At 44.4% G+C, this 18,844-nt stretch overlaps 1 protein-coding gene across 1 annotated transcript in view; it reads left to right on the top strand.

Moving 5' to 3' along the window:
• The window catches only part of LOC110505895 (neurexin-3a), a 651,746-nt gene that overhangs the window by 563,412 nt on the left and 69,490 nt on the right, over positions 1–18,844 (top strand). The window contains exons 20-21 of the mRNA XM_090221316.1: positions 14,528–14,617; positions 17,331–17,638. Of these exons, the coding sequence (XP_090077442.1) occupies positions 14,528–14,617; positions 17,331–17,638 (398 nt within the window). The remainder of the gene's footprint in view (positions 1–14,527; positions 14,618–17,330; positions 17,639–18,844) is intronic.

Below are 18,844 nucleotides of genomic sequence, written 5' to 3'. Positions count from 1 at the left end.
CTTTGTAAGTCACTCTTTGAATAAGAGTCTGCTAAATGATAACAATGTAACGTGTTTGCTATCATCGAGGACCTTTAAACACGAGCTATCTGAGCAGCTAACCAATCGCTGCAGCTGTACATAGTCCATCTGTAAATAGCCCACACAATCTACCTACCTCATCCCCATATTATCCCCATATTATTTTTATTTACTTTTCTGCGCTTTTGCACACCATTATTTCTACTTGCACATCACCATCTGCTCATCTATCACTCCGGTGTTAATTTGCTAAATTGTAATTACTTCTTTATTATGGCCTATTTATTGCCCTACCTCCTCATGCCATTTGCACACACTGTGTATAGACTTTTTTCTATTGTGTTATTGACTGTACGCTTGTTTATTCCATGTGTAACTCTGTGCTGTTGTTTGTGTCGCACTGCCTTGCTTTAACGTTGCCAGGTCGCATTTGTAAATGAGAACTTGTTCTCAACTAGCTTTCCTGGCGAAAGGCGAAATAAAAAATTAAATAAAAAATGATTATGCTGCCCTAAAATGTTTCCCGTGAACTCTGAGTCACCAACCTAATCTGACGTATGGTATTTTAGGACACCCTCAGTCTCAAGCATCAAACCTCGTTGGTAAAGTTTAGTGCTTATTGTCACTGTTTGTCCCATACTTCCAAAGGATGCTTCGTCTTTGTTTTCCCTAGTGTTTTTAAGGTAGACATTTAACGCCTCTCTAACATAAACAGTCGTTTACAGCCATCTACAGTAGCAGACTGCCAAGTTCAACTTTTTCATGTGCCGCTTTGGGGACTATAAAGCTTATTCAATCTAAAGACCACGGTGTTCAGTGGTAACGACGCCAAACATCTGTGCTTTATATTTTCTTAATGCTTGGAGGTATTAATCCTTAATGGCTTCTTGGCAGCTCTATCACAAACTCTGTGATTGCCTAGCTATTACGGCTGACCTCTCAACTGTTTACCGGGGGGGGGAGGGCACATGCTACTATTTATTTCACCAGAGGCTCCAGGCTTTAGAAAGTAGAGGGAATTAAGGGTCCGAAGCGCCAACTGAAACGTGTAATATAAAACTAGAATACAAAACTTTCACGCACCAATGTTTTCGTTAGCAAGCTACTTCTAGTAGGTTGGTACAGGATGTGAGCGTACCCTCCATGAATACTAGTGGTTTACAAATGTCTAGTAGGATCATCACTTATCATAACTTGGTGTTCTAAATGATGTCATAGTTATCGACATGGACGTTGACTCTATAGAATAGGTATATGTTAAACTTGATGTTACACTTCTACAAAGTGTACTTAGAATTTGTCTATGGCTGGCTTTGAAAGACTCTGATCTCTTCACCATGCCAGTGGTGTCAGATAGAAGGTAAGGGATTAACTGACACCTGCTGACCCATGCATAAAAAGGGGCACTATTGCTCACGACCTTCATTACTGTTTGGGCCAGGAGCCATTCTCAGATGACAAGAGCTTTCCAGGAGTATGCAGGAACACTGCCAAGATTCTGATTGAGACCAAACTGAACACAGTGTGTCTGTCCACTCAGCCTTACTCTCATAGGCCATCTGTTAGGGTCCATTAAAAAAAACACTTCTCTCTCTTTCTTTCTTATTTTCTCTCTCTCTTTCTTTCTTTCTTTCTTATTTTCTCTCTCTCTTTCTTTCTTTCTTATTTTCTCTCTCTCTCTCTCTTTCTTTCTTTCTTTCTTATTTTCTCTCTCTCTCTTTCTTTCTTTCTTATTTTCTCTCTCTCTCTTTCTTTCTTTCTTTCTTTCTTTCTTATTTTCTCTCTCTCTTTCTTTCTTTCTTTCTTATTTTCTTTCTCTCTTTCTTTCTTTCTTTCTTTCTTTCTTATTTTCTCTCTCTCTTTCTTTCTGTCTTTCTTTCTTATTTTCTCTCTCTCTTTCTTTCTTTCTTTCTTATTTTCTCTCTTTCTTTCTTTCTTATTTTCTCTCTCTCTTTCTTTCTTTCTTATTTTATCTCTCTCTTTCTTTCTTTCTTATTTTCTCTCTCTTTCTTTCTTTCTTATTTTCTCTCTCTTTCTTTCTATCTTATTTTCTGTCTCTCTCTCTTTCTTTCTTTCTTATTTTCTCTCTTTCTTTCTTTCTTTCTTATTTTCTCTCTCTCTTTCTTTCTTTCTTTCTTTCTTATTTTCTCTCTCTCTCTTTCTTTCTTATTTTCTCTCTCTCCTCTCTTTCTTTCTTTCTTATTTTCTCTCTCTCTCTTTCTTTCTTTCTTTCTTTCTTATTTTCTCTCTCTCTTTCTTTCTTATTTTCTCTCTCTCTCTCTCTCTCTCTCTCTCTCTCTCTCTCACTCACTCACTCACTCACTCACTCACTCACATATACAGTTGTGATTGAGCATGTTTGGAATGCTCTGGATTAACGTGTACGACAACATGTTCCAGTTCCCGCCAATATCCAGCAACTTCGTACAGCCATTGAAGAGGAGTGGGACAACATTTTCACAGGCCACAATTAACAGTCTGTTCAACTCTATGCTCATGTGCTGTGTGAGCCAAAAAAAACTGTCAGTATCTTGTGGTCACACCAGATACTGACTGGCTTTCTCATCCATGCCCCTACCTTTTTTTCAAGGTAAGATACATATCTGTATTCACAATCATGTGAAAACCATAGATTAGAGCCTAATGCATGTATTTCAATTGAATGGTTTCCTTATACAAACTGTTACTCAGTAAAATATTGTTGCAAATTGTTGCATTCATATTTTTGATCAGAGTAAAAGAGAGCTGGTGAGAAAGTGTGATGGAGAGTACACAAGAGTCAATGAGGACACCTTCAGACATGGACAATGAGCACAGACAGGGACATTGAGGAAACCTTCAGATATGGACACTGAGGGCACCTTCAGACAGGGACAATGAGGACACCTTCAGACAGGGACAATGAGCACAGTCAGGGACAATGAGGACACCTTCAGACATGGACAATGAGGACACCTTCAGTCAGGGACAATGAGGACACCTTCAGACAGGGACAATGAGGAAACCTTCAGATATGGACACTGAGGGCACCTTCAGACAGGGACAATGAGGACAACTTCAGTCAGGGACAATGAGGACACCTTCAGACAGGGACAATGAGGACACCTTCAGACAGGGACAATGAGGACAACTTCAGATATGGACACTGAGGGCACCTTCAGACAGGGACAATGAGCACAGTCAGGGACAATGAGGACAACTTCAGTCAGGGACAATGAGGACACCTTCAGACATGGACAAGGAGGACACCTTCAGACATGGACAAGGAGGACACCTTCAGTCAGGGACAATGAGGACACCTTCAGACAGGGACAATGAGGACACCTTCAGACAGGGACAATGAGGACACCTGCAAACAGAGGCAAAGCTCTGGAAAACACACAGAGAAAAACCAGAGTTGACCATAGACATAGCATCAAATCTAAGAAATGAAGACAATTCGATAGCCATAGATACAACTAAGTCAATTCCCACGACAGCACTCACAGACTTTAGAGGTGTTCATTTTATTTATTTTATTTATTTTACCTTTATTTAACCAGGTAGGCAAGTTGAGAACAAGTTCTCATTTACAATTGCGACCTGGCCAAGATAAAGCAAAGCAGTTCGACAGATACAACAACACAGAGTTACACATGGAGTAAAACAAACATACAGTCAATAATAAAGTATAAACAAGTCTATATACAATGTGAGCAAATGAGGTGAGAAGGGAGGTAAAGGCAAAAAAAGGCCTTGGTGGCAAGGTAAATACAATATAGCAAGTAAAACACTGGAATGGTAGTTTTGCAATGGAAGAATGTGCAAAGTAGAAATAAAAATAATGGGGTGCAAAGGAGCAAAATAAATAAATAAATTAAATACAGTTGGGAAAGAGGTAGTTGATAGGGCTAAATTATATGTGGGCTATGTACAGGTGCAGTAATCTGTGAGCTGCTCTGACAGTTGGTGCTTAAAGCTAGTGAGGGAGATAAGTGTTTCCAGTTTCAGAGATTTTTGTAGTTCGTTCCAGTCATTGGCAGCAGAGAACTGGAAAGAGAGGCGGCCAAAGAAAGAATTGGTTTTGGGGGTGACTAGAGAGATATACCTGCTGGAGCGTGTGCTACAGGTGGGAGATGCTATGGTGACCAGCGAGCTGAGATAAGGGGGGACTTTACCTAGCAGGGTCTTGTAGATGACATGGAGCCAGTGGGTTTGGCGACGAGTATGAAGCGAGGGCCAGCCAACGAGAGCGTACAGGTCGCAATGGTGGGTAGTGTATGGGGCTTTGGTGACAAAACGGATTGCACTGTGATAGACTGCATCCAGTTTGTTGAGTAGGGTATTGGAGGCTATTTTGTAAATTACATCGCCAAAGTCGAGGATTGGTAGGATGGTCAGTTTTACAAGGGTATGTTTGGCAGCATGAGTGAAGGATGCTTTGTTGCGAAATTGGAAGCCAATTCTAGATTTAACTTTGGATTGGAGATGTTTGATATGGGTCTGGAAGGAGAGTTTACAGTCTAACCAGACACCTAAGTATTTGTAGTTGTCCACGTATTCTAAGTCAGAGCCGTCCAGAGTAGTGATGTTGGACAGGCGGGTAGGTGCAGGTAGTGATCGGTTGAAGAGCATGCATTTAGTTTTACTTGTATTTAAGAGCAGTTGGAGGCCACGGAAGGAGAGTTGTATGGCATTGAAGCTTGCCTGGAGGGTTGTTAACACAGTGTCCAAAGAAGGGCCGGAAGTATACAGAATGGTGTCGTCTGCGTAGAGGTGGATCAGAGACTCACCAGCAGCAAGAGCGACCTCATTGATGTATACAGAGAAGAGAGTCGGTCCAAGAATTGAACCCTGTGGCACCCCCATAGAGACTGCCAGAGGTCCGGACAACAGACCCTCAGATTTGACACACTGAACTCTATCAGAGAAGTAGTTGGTGAACCAGGCGAGGCAATCATTTGAGAAACCAAGGCTGTTGAGTCTGCCGATGAGGATGTGGTGATTGACAGAGTCGAAAGCCTTGGCCAGATCAATGAATACGGCTGCACAGTAATGTTTCTTATCGATGGCGGTTAAGATATCGTTTAGGACCTTGAGCGTGGCTGAGGTGCACCCATGACCAGCTCTGAAACCAGATTGCATAGCAGAGAAGGTATGGTGAGATTCAAAATGGTCGGTAATCTGTTTGTTGACTTGGCTTTCGAAGACCTTAGAAAGGCATGGTAGGATAGATATAGGTCTGTAGCAGTTTGGGTCAAGAGTGTCCCCCCCTTTGAAGAGGGGGATGACCGCAGCTGCTTTCCAATCTTTGGGAATCTCAGACGACACGAAAGAGAGGTTGAACAGGCTAGTAATAGGGGTGGCAACAATTTCGGCAGATAATTTTAGAAAGAAAGGGTCCAGATTGTCTAGCCCGGCTGATTTGTAGGGGTCCAGATTTTGCAGCTCTTTCAGAACATCAGCTGAATGGATTTGGGAGAAGGAGAAATGGGGAAGGCTTGGGCGAGTTGCTGTTGGGGGTGCAGTGCTGTTGACAGGGGTAGGAGTAGCCAGGTGGAAAGCATGGCCAGCAGTAGAAAAATGCTTATTGAAATTTTCAATTATGGTGGATTTATCAGTGGTGACAGTGTTTCCTATCTTCAGTGCAGTGGGCAGCTGGGAGGAGGTGTTCTTATTCTCCATGGACTTTACAGTGTCCCAGAACTTTTTTGAGTTAGTGTTGCAAGAAGCAAATTTCTGCTTGAAAAAGCTAGCCTTGGCTTTTCTAACTGCCTGTGTATAATGGTTTCTAGCTTCCCTGAACAGCTGCATATCACGGGGGCTGTTCGATGCTAATGCAGAACGCCATAGGACGTTTTTGTGTTGATTAAGGGCAGTCAGGTCTGGGGAGAACCAAGGGCTATATCTGTTCCTGGTTCTAAATTTCTTGAATGGGGCATGTTTATTTAAGATGGTTAGGAAGGCATTTTAAAAAAATATCCAGGCATCCTCTACTGACGGGATGAGGTCAATATCCTTCCAGGATACCCCGGCCAGGTCGATTAGAAAGGCCTGCTCGCTGAAGTGTTTCAGGGAGCGTTTTACAGTGATGAGAGGAGGTCGTTTGACCGCTGACCCATTACGGATGCAGGCAATGAGGCAGTGATCGCTGAGATCTTGGTTGAAGACAGCAGAGGTGTATTTAGAGGGGAAGTTGGTTAGGATGATATCTATGAGGGTGCCCGTGTTTAAGGCTTTGGGGAGGTACCTGGTAGGTTCATTGATAATTTGTGTGAGATTGAGGGCATCAAGTTTAGATTGTAGGATGGCTGGGGTGTTAAGCATGTTCCAGTTTAGGTCGCCTAGCAGCACGAGCTCTGAAGATAGATGGGGGGCAATCAGTTCACATATGGTGTCCAGAGCACAGCTGGGGGCAGAGGGTGGTCTATAGCAGGCGGCAACGGTGAGAGACTTGTTTTTAGAAAGGTGGATTTTTAAAAGTAGAAGTTCAAATTGTTTGGGTACAGACCTGGATAGTAGGACAGAACTCTGCAGGCTATCTTTGCAGTAAATTGCAACACCGCCCCCTTTGGCAGTTCTATCTTGTCTGAAAATGTTGTAGTTTGGAATTAAAATGTCTGAATTTTTGGTGGTCTTCCTAAGCCAGGATTCAGACACAGCTAGAACATCCGGGTTGGCAGAGTGTGCTAAAGCAGTGAATAGAACAAACTTAGGGAGGAGGCTTCTAATGTTAACATGCATGAAACCAAGGCTATTACGGTTACAGAAGTCGTCAAAAGAGAGCGCCTGGGGAATAGGAGTGGAGCTAGGCACTGCAGGGCCTGGATTCACCTCTACATCGCCAGAGGAACATAGGAGGAGTAGGATAAGGGTGCGACTAAAAGAAATAAGAATTGGTCGTCTAGAACGTCTGGAACAGAGAGTAAAAGGAGGTTTCTGGGGGCGATAAAATAGCATCAAGGTATAATGTACAGACAAAGGTAAGGTAGGATGTGAATACAGTGGAGGTAAACCTAGGTATTAAGTGATGAAGAGAGAGATATTGTCTCTAGAAACATCATTGAAACCAGGAGATGTCATTGCATGTGTGGGTGGTGGAACTAATAGGTTGGATAAGGTATAGTGAGCAGGACTAGAGGCTCTACAGTGAAATAAGCCAATAAACACTAACCAGAACAGCAATGGACAAGACATATTGACATTAAGGAGAGGCATGCTTAGTCGAGTGATCAAAAGGGTCCAGTGAGTGGAGAGGTTGGTTTAGGGTCACGGCGATTTAGACAGCTAGCCAAGCCAACCGGTAGCAAGCTAGCATAGGATGGAGTCTGTTGTTAGCCACCTCTTGCGTTCGGTCAGTAGATTAGTGGGGTTCCGTGTGGTAGAGGGGATTAATCCAAATCACACAACAACAAAAATAAGAACAATAGATATAGTTATAGAGGCCCGAGAAGAAAACATAATAATTCAAATAAATAAATTGTCCGATTGTCTATTCAGATAGCAGCCGGAAAGACAGCTAACGGTTAGCGGGCCGCAGATGGGCGTTCCGGTAACGTCGCGACAGAGGAGCCAGCCGGATCTCCTTCAGGTAGATAACGTCGGCAGTCCGGTTGTGAAGGCCCGGTGGGGCTCCGCGTAGGCAGTGAAACGGGTCCGGATAGGTGACTGCAGCCCAGGAGTGAATGATTGGACTCAGGCGTGATTGACGGAGCTGGCTAGCACCGGAACAATCGATGTTTGCTCCGGAATCGACGAAAGCCGACTGTCACACGGATAGCAGCTAGCTAGCTGTGAGATCCGGGTATGAATGTCCAGAGAGCAGTTGAAATCCAGGGACATGGAGAGAAAAATTGGTCCGGTATGTTCCGTTCCGAGCCGCGCTGCGCCGTACAAAACTGGCGATAGATTTTCGAACTAAAGGACAGCCGATGACCACAAACCGTGGTTAGCTTCTGATTAGCTTCTGGGCTAGCTCCTGGCTAGCTTCTGGCTAGTTTCTGGCCAGCCTCCTGGAGTTTCTGGCTAGCTTCCTGAAGGATTGCAGATCTGAGGTAAATAATACTTTTTTATAAATATAAATTGGTGAGGCTGGTTGCAGGAGAGTGTTTAGAAGATGAGTTGATGGAAAATAAAAATAAAATGTATTTGAAAAAAGTTGTAAATATATATATATACAGGACACGACAAGACGAGGACAAAAGACGTCTGAACTGCTATGCGATCTTGGAAGATCATGAATAGTGTCTGAATGCTGGAAATCCATGGAAAGTATAACTCCCGGTTTGGAGTTGAAATTTTAGCATCTCTTTGAGTAAGACTGTGTATTTTGCCAACAGTAAACTTCAGTAGAAACGCAAACGTGTATACTCGTATATATTCGGTGTGATATTACTTCTTAAAGGACATACTGTACATGGCCTTTGTGAGGCCAGTGCCATGCAGACTGTGTAAAGCATGGTGATGTCTCTGTTGGCCTCAGCCTCCCCTTCAGGCCTCAGTAGCCAGCGGCAGCGAAGAAAATGGTTGACAATTACCTCTGCCATTGGGCTGTTCTGTCCTGTTACCCGGGTTACGGTGGCCAGGGTCCCCGTGTGTGGCAGTCAAATCACTGGATAATGTTGGTGGCGTCGGGGCACCTGCTGGGACGGCATGTGGTGAACAATTTCTCTAGAACATTCTGCTGTCTGCTCTTAATGGAAAAGACACGGACAGGCTCATCTCTGACCTCATGGATACTTGCACATTCCAATTTGAAAATGTTTTTCATGACTTTCGTCTCGCTTTTCTCATCTGCTCTTGTTATCACATGAAGTTTGGACATAGACAGGATTGTCATCATTGTGAACACAGATAGTCTTTCGACAATCTAGAAAGATGTCGGATTTACCTCGTTGTTAGCTCATGATTTATCCTGTTTGGTTGTTGTTCAGTACTTTGTTTTGGTATGGTATTATTGTTGTGTCACAATACTGATTGATTTATGGTTCATTGCGGAGCTTAGAATGACAATCTGTTCTTAGGTTGTGTTGTTGTGTCCGTAGTGTTGTTGTGTTGTGTCCGTAGTGTTGTTGTGTTGTGTCCGTAGTGTTGTTGTGTTGTTGTGTCCGTAGTGTTGTTGTGTTGTTGTGTCCGTAGTGTTGTTGTGTCCGTAGTGTTGTTGTGTTGTTGTGTGCGTAGTGTTGTTGTGTTGTTGTGTCCGTAGTGTTGTTGTGTTGTTGTGTCCGTAGTGTTGTTGTGTTGTTGTGTCTGTAGTGTTGTTGTGTCCGTAGTGTTGTTGTGTCCGTAGTGTTGTTGTGTTGTTGTGTCTGTAGTGTTGTTGTGTTGTTGTGTCCGTAGTGTTGTTGTGTCTGTAGTGTTGTCGTGCTGTTATGTTGTTGTGTCCGTAATGTTGTTGTGTTGTGTCCGTAGTGTTGTTGTGTCCGTAGTGTTGTTGTGTCCGTAGTGTTGTTGTGTTGTTGTGTCCGTAGTGTTGTTGTGTCCGTAGTGTTGTTGTGTTGTTGTGTCCGTAGTGTTGTTATGTTGCGTTGTTGTGTCCGTAGTGTTGCTGTGTTGTTGTGTCCGTAGTGTTGTTGTGTTGTTGTGTCCGTAGTGTTGTTGTGTTGTTGTGTCTGTAGTGTTGTTGTGTTGTTGTGTCTGCAGTGTTGTTGTGTTGCGTTGTTGTGTCCGTAGTGTTGTTGTGTTGTGTCCGTATTGTTGTTGTGTTGTGTCCATAGTGCTGTTGTGTTGTGTCCGTAGTGTTGTTGTGTTGCTGTATCCGCATTGTTGTTATGTTGTTGTGTCCGTAGTGTTGTTGTGTTGTGTCCATAGTGTTGTTGTGTTGTGTCCGTAGTGTTGTTGTGTTGCTGTATCCGCATTGTTGTTATGTTGTTGTGTCCGTAGTGTTGTTGTGTTGTGTCCGTAGTGTTGTTGTGTTGTGTCCATAGTGTTGTTGTGTTGTGTCCGTAGTGTTGTTGTGTTGCTGTATCCGCAGTGTTGTTATGTTGTTTTGTCCGTAGTGTTGTTGTGTTGTTGTGTCCGTAGTGTTGTTGTGTCTGTAGTGTTGTCGTGCTGTTATGTTGTTGTGTCCATAGTGTTGTTGTGTTGTGTCCGTAGTGTTGTTGTGTCCGTAGTGTTGTTGTGTCCGTAGTGTTGTTGTGTTGTTGTGTCCGTAGTGTTGTTGTGTCCGTAGTGTTGTTGTGTTGTTGTGTCCGTAGTGTTGTTATGTTGCGCTGTTGTGTCCGTAGTGTTGCTGTGTTGTTGTGTCCGTAGTGTTGTTGTGTTGTTGTGTCCGTAGTGTTGTTGTGTTGTTGTGTCCCTAGTGTTGTTGTGTTGTTGTGTCCGTAGTGTTGTTGTGTCCGTAGTGTTGTTATGTTGTTGTGTCCGTAGTGTGGTTGTGTCCGTAGTGTTGTTATGTTGTTGTGTTGTTGTGTCTGTAGTATTGTTGTGTTGTTGTGTATGTAGTGTTGTTGTGTTGTTGTGTATGTAATGTTGTTGTGTTGTTGTGTCTGTAGTGTTAGTATGTTGTTTTATCCGTAGTGTTGTCGTGCTGTTGTATCCGTAGTGTTGTCGTGTTGTTGTATCCGTAGTGTTGTTGTGTTGTTGTGTTGTTGTGTCTGTAGTATTGTTGTGTTGTTGTGTATGTAGTGTTGTTGTGTTGTTGTGTATGTAGTGTTGTTGTGTTGTTGTGTCTGTAGTGTTAGTATGTTGTTTTATCCGTAGTGTTGTCGTGCTGTTGTATCCGTAGTGTTGTCGTGTTGTTGTATCCGTAGTGTTGTTGTGTTGTTGTGTCTGTAGTGTTGTTGTGTCAGTTGTGTTGTTGTGTCCGTAGTGTTGTTATGTTGTTGTGTTGTTGTGTCTGTAGTATTGTTGTGTTGTTGTGTATGTAGTGTTGTTGTGTTGTTGTGTATGTAGTGTTGTTGTGTTGTTGTGTCTGTAGTGTTAGTATGTTGTTTTATCCGTAGTGTTGTCGTGCTGTTGTATCCGTAGTGTTGTCGTGTTGTTGTATCCGTAGTGTTGTTGTGTTGTTGTGTCTGTAGTGTTGTTGTGTCAGTTGTGTTGGCGTGTCTGTAGTGTTGTTGTGTATGTAGCGGTGTTGTGTATGTAGTGTTGCTGTGTTGTTGTGTCAGTTGCATTGTTCTATTGTTGTATTGTTGTATTGTTGTGTCTGTAGTGTTGTTGTGTTGCTGTGCCTGTTGGTTGCTGTGTTGTGTATGCTGTGTTGTTGTGTTACTGTGTCTGTTGTGTTGATGTGTTGTTGTATCTGCAGTGTCGTTGTGGTGTTTTGTCCATGGTGGTGTTGTGTCCGTTCTGTTGTTGTGTTTGTGTGTTGTTGTGTCTGTAGTGGTGTTGTGTCCGTTGTGTTATTGTGCTGTTGTGTCTGCAGTGTTGTTGTGCTGTTGTGTCTGTTCTCCCCTGGTGAACAGAGCCAATGAGATGGGGCTGTGGTTCTCCCCTTGTGAACAGAGCCAATGAGAGGGGGCAGGTGTTCTCCCCTTGTGAACAGAGCCAATGAATGGGGGCAGGTGTTCTCCCCTGGTGAACAGAGCCAATGAGAAGGGGCTGTGGTTCTCCCCTGGTGAACAGAGCCAATGAGAGGGGCAGGTGTTCTCCCCTGGTGAACAGAGCCAATGAGAGGGGGCAGGTGTTCTCCCCTGGTGAACAGAGCCAATGATAGGGGGCAGGTGTTCTCCCCTGGTGAACAGAGCCAACGGCTGTTTATTAGTTTCTGGGACAAAGGATTTTGATCACTTAATTATGACACTGTACCATGTCAGGGCTATAACAAGCCATTTGTGAGAATAGAGAGTACACAGAAGGAACGTCTGTTTCTATGTTTTAGGGTTCAGAGACAAGCAAGGCTTTTGAGGACTAGATTACTGAATAAGACGGTCATGTAGCCAGTGTCAGCGTTGTTCCCTGGCCAGGTCCTATAGTCAGGCAAATCTCCTGTCCCAATGACGAACTCTGATAGGAAACCTTTACAATGTTTCTTCCCTCCCTTTTAGGATTTTTCAGCATTCACCAGGAACCACTCGTTCTGTTCAGGTAGTACTAAAACAGTCAAACCACTCCAAACAGTGGTTCATTGTCTCTGACCATTTTCTTATCTGTGAGGTAAAGATATAGAGATAGGGATCTACTGCCAGAGTCAGGCTTGCTGTGGTGAAGAGAGAAAAGCTAAAGAGAAGAAATACTCTGCGGCAAATTGCCTTGAAATAGCACCACCTCCTCCTAGCTTATCAGGAGCTGCATTCAGAAGCCTCACTGCACCTCCTCCTAGCTTATCAGGATCTGCTTTCAGAAGCCAGACTGCACCTCCTCCTAGCTTATCAGGAGCTGCATTCAGAAGCCAGACTGCACCTCCTCCTAGCTTATCAGGAGCTGCATTCAGAAGCCTCACTGCACCTCCTCCTAGCTTATCAGGAGCTGCTTTCAGAAGCCAGACTGCACCTCCTCCTAGCTTATCAGGAGCTGCTTTCAGAAGCCAGACTGCACCTCCTCCTAGCTTATCAGGAGCTGCATTCCGATGCCACACTGCACCTCCTCCTAGCTTATCAGGAGCTGCATTCAGAAGCCAGACTGCACCTCCTCCTAGCTTATCAGGAGCTGCTTTCAGAAGCCAGCCTGCACCTCCTCCTAGTTTATCAGGAGCTGCATTCCGATGCCACACTGCACCTCCTCCTAGCTTCTCAGGAGCTGCATTTAGAAGCCAGACTGCACCTCTTCCTAGCTTGTCAGGAGCTGCATTCCGATGCCACACTGCACCTCCTCCTAGCTTATCAGGAGCTGCATTCAGAAGCCAGACTGCACCTCTTCCTAGCTTGTCAGGAGCTGCATTCCGATGCCACACTGCACCTCCTCCAAGCTTATCAGGAGCTGCATTCAGAAGCCACACCGCACCTCCCCCTAGCTTATCAGGAGCTACATTCAGAAGCCAGACTGCGTGTTTGAGGACGATTGCTTTCATTTGCACAGGCCCATCCTGTTTCATGTGAATGAGGCTGTGCTTTGTCTGAGCCATCCTGTGATCGTCTCACCATCGCAGGTTTATTTTCCCTCTAGCTTTATGCAACTGGCTCAACGCACAATGGAGACGAGGGAAGGGAACGATACAGCCTGCCCCTCAGACCTATTTCTTCTGCATCAAGCCGGTGTCTCAGAACTTGACAAGTAGGGAGAATTGAACTCCTATCGGGAGTGATCAGATTGATTGACAGGTCCTGCGGCTTGCGGCTCTGTCTGGGGGACGATAAGGAGGAGTCTCCGGTGGATCTCTGTGCAGAGGAAAATCTGCTCTGTTCTCGGGATCCGAGATGTCTTCCGTGTCCATGGGTAGGACGACAGCGATGGTCCGTGTGGTCCGTGTTGAGACCTTTGATGCTGCTTGCCGCACTGCAGAACGGTTCACAACATGGACGCTCCACTGTCACTGACAGAAAACCTGACAATACATAGAGAAAGTGAGAGGACGGGAGAGAGAATGAGAAAGAGATGGAGAGACAGAGACAGACCTGGGGAGCGGCTGTGTTTGGATAAGAAATACCTTGGGCCACCTTTATCTGCACAGAATAAAAGGTGATGGGGTCGTCTCCAGGTGATGGGGTCATTTCTAGGTGATGGGGTCGTCTCTAGGTGATTGGGTCGTCTCTAGGTGTGGGATGAATACTTGGTGTACCCTACAAGCCAAACACAATTACTGCTATCGAAAACCGAATCTCACGCCCCTATAAATCTCTACTGGGGGGCTGTGGGAAACGGAGGGATGGATGAAGGGAGGGAGGGAAGGAGGGATGGATGGAAGGAGGGAGGGAGAGAGATAAGCCTTCCAGTATGAGCCGGGCATCTAATCCTGCGATTAAATAAGAGTGGTGCGGATTGCCAGATAAAGGAACCGGGCTGCCATTGTCTCCTGGAGATACTGAGGGTAAATCTTCCAGAATGAGGCTCCCATTTCAGCGTGCAGGGTAAAGAGCATGACAAACACAAACACACACCAACTCAACACACACCCACACAACTACTGTCTCTATCCTTGCAGAAGTGGTGGTCTCAATTGGGGGATGGAACAGATGGGAAGATTCAGGGCAGGACTTAAGATACAACCTGTTCCAAAGTGCACCTTAATGCCTATGGACTGGATGTTAATACTATGGAATGGTTGCATTGTGCAGTGGAACTGTTCTGTGAGGTTCAAGATACTAGAATACCCTTCATCTCAAAAGTAGATTTTTACGGTGCCTCGGTTCTAAATGTGTTTGTCGATGTTTAAATTAATTGAATGCACAAATATAGAGGTGTTTCTGTCCCCTATGAACAAGGTGTCATGAAATTCAGCAGAGCAGCAAATGACTTTAATGTTTGTTATCATTTTACTGATAACCCTTCAGCTATCTCATAAACACCACATCAATTCTAACCTGCTATTCATTTTTTTTTAATACTTGCATGAAAATAAACGTTTTTTGAAGTGAACACGTGTTAAAACGTGTTAAAATGCCAAATACAAACTGTTTATTAACGTTTCAAATGTTTGTTTTTTTTACAGCAACGACCGATAATGAACGTCTTGAAATTGCCACTAAGAAATTCCCGTTGAAATACGCCCGGCCAGTAGTGGATTGGCTACAGGAGAAAGGTAAACTTAACACAACTTTAAAATGATCTTCTATTGAACTCAACATTGAAGGGATGTTTTCTTTTTGTATTTTCCTGCTGAAACGTAGCACATTTTCCCACTTTCAAAAATATTATTTTAACCTAACATCCTTCCTCACACTTTTTAACACGTAAATCCCATGATAATTCATAAACACTCTACTCAGTTAAATTGACTGCTAATGAATATTACACAACAATATAGTATTTCATATGCTCTGTGAATCCTTCGAAATATAGATAATAAAAAATTATAAAATAATGAAGTATCTCCTAAAGTCCACACCCATTAAAACCTGAATGCCATCTCAAACACAAGTAAAGGCATCTCATGCATGAATCAACATGCAGTCATACATCTAAAATATTGAGTCAGATAACAATAGTTTGAAGTACAATCATTTATTAATTTATTAATTCATTAACCACAGTGCTATGTTGATACAATTGGAGAATTGCTGCATGAAACTGGGAAAAGGATTTCCTAGCGGGTTAACAATTTACTCAATACTTTCTACGTCGAGTATTACCGTTTTGTCGTTTTAAACTTTAAGATTATGAAGATGTGTTAAGTCTGTATTACTACTTAGATTTGGCATGTATATATCATTTTAGAAATGATGTGTCTCATTCGAAACTTTACAGCGCCTTGTGGTGTACTTATTTACTCCATCAGGTTCCTGCCCCTAATTCCAGCCCCTGATTAGCCATGTTCTGCATCAGGTTCCTGCCCCTGATTAGCCATTTACTCCATCAGGTTCCTGCCCCTAATTCCTGCCCCTGATTAGCCATTTTCTCCATCAGGTTCCTGCCCCTAATTCCAGCCCCTGATTAGCCATGTTCTGCATCAGGTTCCTGCCCCTGATTAGCCATTTACTCCATCAGGTTCCTGCCCCTGATTAGCCATTTACTCCATCAGGTTCCTGCCCCTAATTCCTGCCCCTGATTAGCCATTTACTCCATCAGGTTCCTGCCCCTAATTCCTGCCCCTGATTAGCCATTTACTCCATCAGGTTCCTGCCCCTAATTCCTGCCCCTGATTAGCCATTTACTCCATCAGGTTCCTGCCCCTAATTCCAGCCCCTGATTAGCCATGTTCTGCATCAGGTTCCTGCCCCTGATTAGCCATTTACTCCATCAGGTTCCTGCCCCTGATTAGCCATTTTCTCCATCAGATTCCTGCCCCTGATTAACCATTTTCTCCATCAGATTCCTGCCCCTGATGAACCATTTTCTCCATCAGATTCCTGCCCCTGATAAACCATTTTCTTCATCAGGTTCCTGCCCCTTCTTTCGATCTTCAGCAGTATTGCTTTTAAACATCTGCTCATACCCCAGTTTTCTAGCTTCAGCATTAGCCATAGCATTTTAAACATCAGCTCATACCCCTGTTTTCTAGCTCCAGCATTAGCCATAGCATTTTAAACATCAGCTCATACCCCTGTTTTCTAGCTTCAGCATTAGCCATAGCATTTTAAGCATCAGCTCATACCCCTGTTTTCTAGCTTCAGCATTAGCCATAGCATTTTAAACATCAGCTCATACCCACGTTTACTAGCTTCAGCATTAGCCATAGCATTTTAAACATCAGCTCATACCCCTGTTTACTAGCTTCATTATTAGCCATAGCATTTTAAACATCAGCTCATACCCCTGTTTACTAGCTTCAGCATTAGCCATAGCATTTTAAACATCAGCTCATACCACTGTTTACTAGCTTCAGCATTAGCCATAGCATTTTAAACATCAGCTCATACCCCTGTTTACTAGCTTCATTATTAGCCATAGCATTTTAAACATCAGCTCATACCCCTGTTTACTAGCTTCAGCATTAGCCATAGCATTTTAAACATCAGCTCATACCCCTGTTTTCTAGCTTCAGCATTAGCCATAGCCTTTTAAACATAACCCAATCTTTGTCTTCATAGTTTTGGCAACAGCTCTAGGCTTTTTAGATACTGCTGATCAGACGCCTTTCCAAAGGGCCAGTTTGAGGAGACGGACATAAAGCTTTGACCTTTTCCTCTCATTTTCTTTCCATCCCTCTCTCTTAGCTCACATCCCTCTCTCTCCTCCTTTATCAGCCTTAGCTCACATCCCTCTCTCTCCTCCTTTATCAGCCTTAGCTCACATCCCTCTCTCTCCTCCTTTCTCAGCCTTAGCTCACATCCCTGTCTCATAATTACAGATAACAACATTATGCCCTTTCTACAGTGATAGCCAGAAGCATTGACCCTGTATATTTTGGGTTCGCTTTCTGGATCCCAGGCTACTTATAACCTCCTCAGTTGACCTTTGTTCATAGTTTCACCATAAATGTATTTCTTTACGACCCACCTCATCGTTGACCTTTTGATTGTCAAGGACTTTTTAAGTACACATGGAAACGAATACTTACCGTACACACATGAACACAAACGGGCACACACACACGCACACACGCACATACGCACACACGCGCACACACACACACGCACACGCACACACGCACGCACACACACACACACACACACACACGCACACACACACACACACACACACCGTAAAGTCACAAAGGTTCTATTTATATTCTGACCTGACAACATCTCAACAACTGTTTGGACACTGAATGAAAAAACAGGAACCTTATTTTGCTGCTCTGTCCGTTGTTATTCCTTGATGTGAATGACTATTTGTCTGGTTCCCTCCTCTAGGTCGGCAGCTTACCATATTCAACACCCAGGCCTTGGTGACCATCGGTGGCAGCGACCGCAGTCGGCCCTTCCAGGGACAGCTGTCCGGCCTCTACTACAATGGCCTGAAGGTCCTCAACATGGCCGCCGAGGGCAACCCCAACATCAAAATCAACGGCAGCGTCCGGTTGGTGGGTGACACGCCCTCTGTGGCCGGGTCGGCCCGCACCACCGCCCAGCCGCCCGAGTTATCCACCACCTTTATTGAGACCACCACCATCATGTCCACCACCACCACCCGCAAGCACCGCTCCTCTCCCACAATACAGGTAGGGCTCAGGAATGGGGAGGAGTGGGGAGGGCAGCGGACGGGGAGGAGAGCAGAGGGGATAGGGATGGGGAGGATGGGAGGAGAGGAGGAGAGGAGTGGGGAGGGCAGCGGACGGGGTGGAGCATGGGGGGGATAGGGACGGAGAGGAGGGGGGTACGGGGATGGGAGGAGAGAGGAGGGCAGCAGTGGGAACGAAGCGGAGAGGAGAGGGGACCGTAGGAGAGGAGAGGAGAGAAGAGGGGAAGGCAGCGGAGGGAACGAGGAGAAGAGGAGAGGGGAGGACAGTGTTCCCTATACAATACATGTCCCCTGAACAGCTGTGTGTGGTGGACTGCAACAGCCCCATCTACTCCCCTCTCTCTGGGACAGAGGCACGCTCAGAGGCCCTGTGGTCTAGATGGAGGAATTAGCCCTTCATCATCTCTGCCTGCTTAATAACCACCTAGCCCAGATACCAGTTTTTTTTTTAAAGCTTTTTTTCTTCCACTAAATGAGGCCAGGAAAAGAGAAAACTTTAGAAACCCTGCCTGTCTGTCATACCTGTCAACCCCGCCCATCTGGCACTCCAGGAGCAAAAGTTTCTATGTTTTGATTTGATTTGAACCCAGGTCTCTATGTCTGTTCATAGTTACTGTCACGCTAACCCAGGTCTCTATGTCTGTTCATAGTTACTGTCACACTAACCCAGGTCTCTATGTCTCTATGTCTGTTCATAGTTACTGTCACGCTAACCCAGGTCTCTATGTCTGTTCATAGTTACTGTCACGCTAACCCAGGTCTCTATGTCTCTATGTCTGTTCATAGTTACTGTCACACTAACCCAGGTCTCTATGTCTCTATGTCTGTTCATAGTTACTGTCACGCTAACCCAGGTCTCTATGTCTGTTCATAGTTACTGTCACGCTAATCCAGGTCTCTATGTCTCTATGTCTGTTCATAGTTACTGTCACGCTAACCTAGGTCTCTATGTCTGTTCATAGTTACTGTCACACTAACCCAGGTCTCTAAGTCTGTTCATAGTTACTATCACGCTAACCCAGGTCTCTATGTCTCTATGTCTGTTCATAGTTACTGTCACTCTAACCCAGGTCTCTATGTCTGTTCATAGTTACTGTCACGCTAACCCAGGTCTCTATGTCTGTTCATAGTTACTGTTACGCTAACCCAGGTCTCTATGTCTGTTCATAGTTACTGTCACGCTAAC

Source organism: Oncorhynchus mykiss, chromosome 25 (assembly GCF_057628025.1).
Source record: "Oncorhynchus mykiss isolate SJ-2025 chromosome 25, ASM5762802v1, whole genome shotgun sequence".
NCBI classification, from domain to species: domain Eukaryota; kingdom Metazoa; phylum Chordata; class Actinopteri; order Salmoniformes; family Salmonidae; genus Oncorhynchus; species Oncorhynchus mykiss.
The sequence above is the reverse complement of the archived record's forward strand: the minus strand, read 5'-3'. Positions and strand labels throughout refer to the sequence as shown.